The following is a 6,999-nucleotide window of genomic DNA, read 5'->3' on the forward strand; positions in this document are numbered from 1 at the left end:
GGACAGTCACAGAGGTGAGTGAGTAGGTACCGGTGCACCAGAAAGAACCACCAAACCAGAAAGTATAAATGGTGATGTGATCTCCTGGGACCAACCTCAACCAGCCTAGTGTCTGCGCATCACGATGCTCATGCCTTCTTACTTGGCCAGTAACTGCAGGTGGGAGAGTTGGGTTAACATGTCATGGAGGACACCAGATGGTTAACATCCAGTTCTCTTTATTACTGACATTTATTCACAACCATTCAAGCAAAGGTAATCCCCGCATCTACCACCCAAACCTCAGTCTCTCCCCCTGAGAGATTCAGGTGGATATTTCTAACTCCTTTGGACAAATCTCCCCAAAGAAACCATTGAGTCCCCTGTCAGCATTTCCCCCCACCCTGAGTATTTGTCTGAAACTGGCTGCTGTGTTCCTGTACGGTATACTTATGTCCGGGTTTCAGTGCCCAAGGGCCCAGAGTAAAGCCTATGAGATGTACACCCAGCTGGACACTCAAGCAACAGGATCACAGAATGGGAGTTGGGTCAAGGAAAGTACTACAGCCACAGTGAGGACAGGGGTAAGCGCAGAGCCAGACCATGCTGGGCCGCCCCAACTCCTGCAGCATATGCTTCAGCACGGCATGCATCTGGGCAAGTCGGCCCAGGTTGATGGTGCCGCTCCTTTCCTCGTAACTCTCCAGGGGGGCCGCATAAATCACGCAATTCAGCTTGCTCAGCCCAACAATGTGGCGAAGCAGGTCCTCCAGGACGATCATGGAGATGGGGTTTTCACAGAAACTTAGGGTTGTGAGCTGGGAACAGTGGCTCAGGGCTGGCAGGATGTCCAGGAACTGGGCATCCATGATCCCACACTTATCCAAGTCCAGGTCCTGGAGAGTGGGGGAGGCTCTCTCTAAAAGAAATCGGAGTGACCCAGAACTGATATTGGTCAGGTTGAGCCCACTGAAACTCAGGCCTTTCAGCTGGCTGACATTCAGTTGCTGGGATAGATGTCTCAAGTCTCTTTCGAAAAGCAGGCAGTTAGTGATGGACAGGGTCGCCAAGGGGGTCCTCAGGCACCTGGGGAGACATAGAGCAGTTACATGTGGGGGATGGACCTGGTGGGCAGAGGCAGGTGAGGATGATGCAGGCCTTCAGGGTAAAGAGGCCCATGTCACCAAAGCCTAGAGTGTTCCGGATGATGATCAAACCCAGGATGTTGCACAGTGAAAAGTGACATTCAAGTCAGAGCAAATTTGAGTGGAATCTTTCCCCATCTGTTATCTGCTCCGTGATGGATTCAACTGGATGAAACCTCACACACTCCATTTACTCATCCGTCAAGTGGAGCACATCATACAGCCCAGCCCAAACACACAGGTGTTCTGAACATAAAGGTGGGAGGTAAAGATGGGAGGAGCTCAGAAAGGAGCCTGACCCAGGGTCTGAAGCAGGAGGCAACCAGTGCATTTTAGTATTGGAGACATGTCCTGAAATGCCTGCAACTCGGGCTTCCTTCCAGCCACACCCTAGACCCCTGTCACCATCATCTCTTAGCCCAATGAGGCCTCTGGCAGTTGTGCAGAAAGGGCTAACCTGGGCACAGTCAGGCAACATCAAACGAGAGCTGACACCCTCCAGGAACTTAGATCACTGCACTGTTTACAAACCACCTATCCAATTTCTTAATGACTCCCTCAGGAACCCTGCATTTACCACGCATTCTGTTTGCAAGAGCCTATGGCAACCCTTGGCAGACAGATGAATGATGCAGGTTTGGAGTGAAAGGCTGCCATGGCCAAATCTCTAAGTGCGGAACTTAACCCCTGAAACCTCACCTCTGATTGGCTTTCCCCTTGTCATTGCAATCCTCACTTGGTTCTATTGCATCATCTTCCCTTCCACACCACTTACAAGGATGCCCAAAGCTACCATCCCCTGGCCTGAAGCCTCCATTACGCCAAATCCTAGCAAGGAGTCCCTTTAGTAGCCTCTGTCCTAGTGCATATGTCCTACCTTTGTCTGGGGGGTTATGTGACAACATGCAAGGTGACAGAGCGGTGAACAAGACACTGACTGTGTGGACCGTCTAGTGGCTCAGGCACTCTAGCACTGCTGAGGGACTGCACACAGGAGAGCCCATCACTGTGCACTGAAATGGAAAGGGACTCGATCTGGTCGTCAGGGAAAGCTCGCCACCCCTCACCTGAGGATCTCGTCCAGGCGGCCTCTGAGGATGGAGACATCATCCAAATTGAGCTCCTGGAGGTGGGGCAGGCTGAGGAACTGAGAGGTGACCAGGCTAACACACTGCTCCTCCTCCTCCAAGGTGGTGTGAGAAGACGTGAAGACATGGGAGAGACGGAACCGGCGCAGATTGCCCATCTGGCCCAGGTAAGGAGCGAACTTCCTCAGGGTGGACAGCTTCCAGGTACAGTTTACCTCCAAATCCTGGACAGAGTCCAGCTGCACCATATCCAGGATGTTAGTGTTTTGCTTCGACATCGCAAAAACCTTCAGCTTCTTACAGCAAAGGTGCAGCAAACCTCTCCTCTCGCTGATTTTCTTAATCAGGTAGCTGAGGGACTCATCAAGGACACCTTTCTTGAGGCAAAGGTCTACTAACAGCTCCACGGGGGCCAAGGGTGGACTTGGCCTGGCCGTTAAGCTGCGCACTTTCCCCCTCTTCCTCATGGGCTGCGGGGCCTCAGGCTCCAGCAGTGAGCACAGATGGGCTCTGGTTCCGGCCCACACAATCCAGAACTCCTGATGAACTCTCTTCTGTAAATTAAGCACCTGCAGTTTCCATCTCCTGTGGAGAAAATAGGAGTTATGCTGGGGTGCATTATGATAACAAGGAATAAGACCATGAGTCTAGGAATCTGGGCAGCTGGGCCAGACACCTGACTGGACTTTTGACTCAATGTCCCAGAATCACCTGCTCCTGGTGCTACTGGGATCCTTCATGGTCCCCATTCCTGGTACATTTAGGTGCCACCAGGAAGGAGTGGGCTCGTGTCCCTTCGGTCACCCTCGGCATTTTCACCAGCCGTATATATCCGAAGCCTGTTCCCACAATGACCAAAGCAGTGGCTCCAAGGCCTGCCTCAGTTCTCCCTTTGGCCCTGCACACTCCCGGATCCCAGCTGTAACTGCTCAGATCCCCAGGGTGCTACCAGGCAACTGAATCCCCCATACCTGTGTCGAGTGTCCTGGGCAAGCAGGACATCGAGTCCCTCGAGCACAGCCTGCAAGATATCCTGGTAAGGCTGCCGATGGTTCATCAGGGCCCCCAGAGGGAGGCAGGGGAAGGGCCAAGCCTGCACCATGGCCTTCAGGACTCTGCTGTGCTTCCCAGCGAAGGCTGCCATGAACAGAGGTGGGAAGAGCTCCATAGGAAGCCACTCCAGAGCAGCGATGGCTGAGGCTTCATCCCGCAGCAGGCTCTGACATGCCAGTTCCAGGAGTCTGCGTGGAGCTGGGAGGCTCATCCCCATGAAGCTGCTATGAAAGAGATCATGGGAGACAGTCAGGAGCAAGGCATCTTGTCAGGCTGAGCATGAGCAAACCCGGCCCTTCTCCCTTCAGAGGGACCAGCTGAGGGCCAAAGGCACTCCTCCAGCAACAACTGGAGCGCCCCCCAAATTACCCCAACCCCGTTTTCTGCTTAGAATCTCAAAGCCACTCAGCCCTGCCTCTCCTCTGCCACTGGCAGGACAAGAACCAGGCACCAAGGAGGGGTGAGATGACAACTGGACACCTCCCGCATCTACCCACTGGCTAGCTGGAATTCTGCTGTGCAGTGAGTACTGGGACACCATAGAGAGGATTCCACCCTTTCCAGAAAAAAAGTTTCTGAGGATCACTGAAGGACTGAAAACGCCTGGAGTAGGGAGCAGCCCGTGGCCCAGGACTGCCTCTTGCTAATTTCCAGGAAATAAAATAGATGTGGAAGATTAAGGAACACCCACACAATGGGTACCATTGAGGCTTTTGACGCATTTTAAATGAGGAATATAAAAGCAGCACAAACGTTTCCTGAAGCAAGGGGGAGCTGGAGGTGAGAAAAATAACGATTAATTCCAACATGTACATTTTACTGTGTGTCCCTTCTCTGAATATTAGAATGACCACTTTATCCATGACAACAGATGGCTCACATGTCACCACTAAGGCTCCTCTCAATGAGAGGCTGCAAGCCCTGGTCAGTGTTGCTCAGTGCCTTGAGCCTCCTCCCGTGCCCGCCAAAGGTCTCTTGAGGGCTCCATTCCTAACCCCCGTAGGGGGTGGGCAGGAGCCAGCTGATGGATGTTTCTCACATCAATGTTTCTCTCTCTCTCTCCGCCCACTCCCTTCCTCTCTTTCTAAACATCAATTGGCTGTTATGAAAGACTTTCATTAAGACCTGTTTTCACACAGACAGCCCAGCCGCTAAAAACTACAAAAAGGATTTTGCCACTTTGGCCTACAATAGGTTCCTTAGCAATACTTGACTTTCAGACACAGCAAAAACTTACCCTTTGAACCTCTATGAATGGCAAATGCCAAAACAGAAATCAAAACATTTTAGAATAAGGCAAACCTGCATCCAGAGGCAAAGGCAAAGTCTGCTCATTTGTATGGAAGAAAGGACAAATCTCTGGGTTCTTGGCCTACAGGTCGTTGGGGACCGCCTTAGGCTCCTGACTCACCAGAGCAGCATGGTGCAGGGAGCCCTGTGCTCAGAGCTGGACATTGACTCTCACGCTCTAGATTCTGTTTCCTCCTCTGCCTCCTCAGAAGCCATTATGCCCCGTCTGACCACACCTTCCTTCTGAGGTCCTAGCTGAAATGGCTACTTCCACCTGAGAGCAAAACCTTAGCCCTGGATCTCCAGGCATTTAATCCTGATGGGGTTTTGCACTCTCCACACCTCCAACTGAACCCTAGGTCCATTCATGAAAGGAAAAGAAAAGGAAACCAGCCTGGAAGTAGACTTGATGTGGGTGTTGGTGCCACATCAAAATTCCCTAATGTTCCCGTTAACACACCTTTAGGGAGACAGTGTATCATCTGAAGAGCGAAAGAATTTCAATGCAACTGTATTGAGTACCAAACAGCCCCTGAGACTTGATGTTACCTACAATTGCAAATCCCGTACCCATTCAAAGGGGAACAGAGGGACAGCTGGTCTTCCAGATTTTGAGGTGCAAGCCTTCCAGAGAGGAGGTCAGGCCAAAATCACATCTAGGGATTGATCAGGAGAAGGGAGGGGCTGCACGTTTGGAATGGGACAAAGGGAATTACCCAGGACAAGGTGAACATTGGGGAAACTCAAAGACACTGACTGCATCAACTTGAGAACTTAAAAGGCTAGTGGTGAAGTAGGAAACTGGGTGGATCACTTAAACCCAAGCTGACGGGGCGTATAGGCAGGAGATTCTGTCACCCTTCCTCTGTGGAGGTAAAGGGCATTTCCTCTCAGAAGAACCAGATCAGCTCAGCAACCTGGCTTGAGAAAATTAAATGTGAAAATGTGGGTTGTGGTGAGGCCAGAGGAGGGGTGTGGCAGCTGAACCTGGGATGTGACTTATACAATTCTGAAAGCCACTGAGGGCTGAGAGTCGTGGGCTCTTTGGAATCTTGGAGGCACAGTAAAAAATAAATGTGGGCCAAAATACCTGTGTATCCTTACCAAGGAGCTACTACAAAGGGCATTCATTTTAGCTCAGGAATCCTATTCTACATCCCAACCTTTCACAGGCAACAGGTTATTCCCAGCCAAGTTCCAGGGGCCGGGGCCCTAAACATGACTGCCAAAGTCTGTATAAATAACTAATGTTTTCTCAACCCCAGGGAACAATCCATGCAAATTTGGCTTCAGAAAGCTCCTTCTGGGCCCAGGCCTACAACTCTCACTCAGATTGTGAGGGAAAATGTCCTCTCTCAGGATTAAGCACAGTGCACTGATACACCTTCCCCTTCAGAAGATTTGAAGCTGTACTTGGCATGTAAGGATCTGCCATAGTTTGGGATATCCCCATGCTGTACTGAGTCACACATTGGATCTTTTGAAATCCAGGGAGACACAGACAGAGAGAGAGCCAGAGGGCGGGGGGGGGGGGAGGCAAGAGAGAGAGAGACAGAGGCAGAGAGGAGCAACTTTTCTGTAGGCTCTTCTGTACCCCCTGCATTGTGATGCCCAAACAACTTTCATATTCCAGGCAGAGGGACCACGTGACAGATTACCACAGTGGTGTTGACCTGAAAATTCCAGACTGGCTGATGAGGTTTCTGGAAGTGGTTCAAACTGTAATGAGGTCAGCAGTTGAGTCTAGACTTGGTATCATGGGCTTAAAGCCGGAGTGGTGCCACCTGGGGTGAGATTTTCTCTTTAACACAAACATTACATGCACCAGGCAGAAACTGGAAAATTGGAGGAGCCCAAGCTCAGGCAGCTTCTATGAGATTCCAGTGTCCAGGAGATACAAGGAGGCAGGAGGGACCACTTAGAATGACCTAGAAACAAAGTGTGAGCGAACATGCCTTCTTCATGAGCAAGAAATACTCCTCTATCCACCACCCCCCCCATACGGAGCCTGCTTTCCCAGGGCATGTGTTGTGGCACTGGGGGCAGGAGAACTTCATGCCCAGTATTGGACAGGCTCCGCCGACTCCCAGCACCCACACATGAATTTGGGGGATGTTTTCACCACATCCTGGTCACCTGCCACCTGCTCTCATCATGGCCCTCACTTATGTACAGGACACAGTAGCCTCTGAGCCCATGAGAAGGGCCATCCTGTGCAACCGCCTTCTCCAGTCAAAAAATTGCTACTGTGATCCCAGGTCATCTGCCCTTGTGACCTCTTTTTAAGAAAGGGGGTCCTTAGAATGTGCTCCAAGTCTGGGACCCTCTTTATGCATCCCTGGAATGTCAGTCAGCCCATCAGGAACCTGATGCTGGGGACACCCACTGACAACAGAAATCAGGAGTTCTCCCCAATTCTTCTGAGCTGTTTTGGAGAACATGAC

General features: G+C 51.2%; 1 protein-coding gene across 1 annotated transcript; it reads right to left on the reverse strand.

Moving 5' to 3' along the window:
- Positions 1-509: 509 nt before the first annotated feature.
- LOC308512439 (melanoma antigen preferentially expressed in tumors-like) lies at positions 510-3,476 on the reverse strand (the record flags this gene model as incomplete). The annotated part of the gene is made up of 4 exons (XM_081082191.1): positions 510-1,065; positions 1,702-1,709; positions 2,239-2,797; positions 3,184-3,476. 4 exons carry the CDS (start codon positions 3,474-3,476, stop codon positions 510-512), a joined length of 1,416 nt encoding a protein of 471 aa, XP_080938317.1.
- Between the last annotated feature and the right edge of the window lie 3,523 nt (positions 3,477-6,999).

The sequence above is a fragment of the Myotis nattereri genome, assembly GCF_964212035.1.
Source record: "Myotis nattereri genome assembly, chromosome: Y".
NCBI lineage: Eukaryota > Metazoa > Chordata > Mammalia > Chiroptera > Vespertilionidae > Myotis > Myotis nattereri.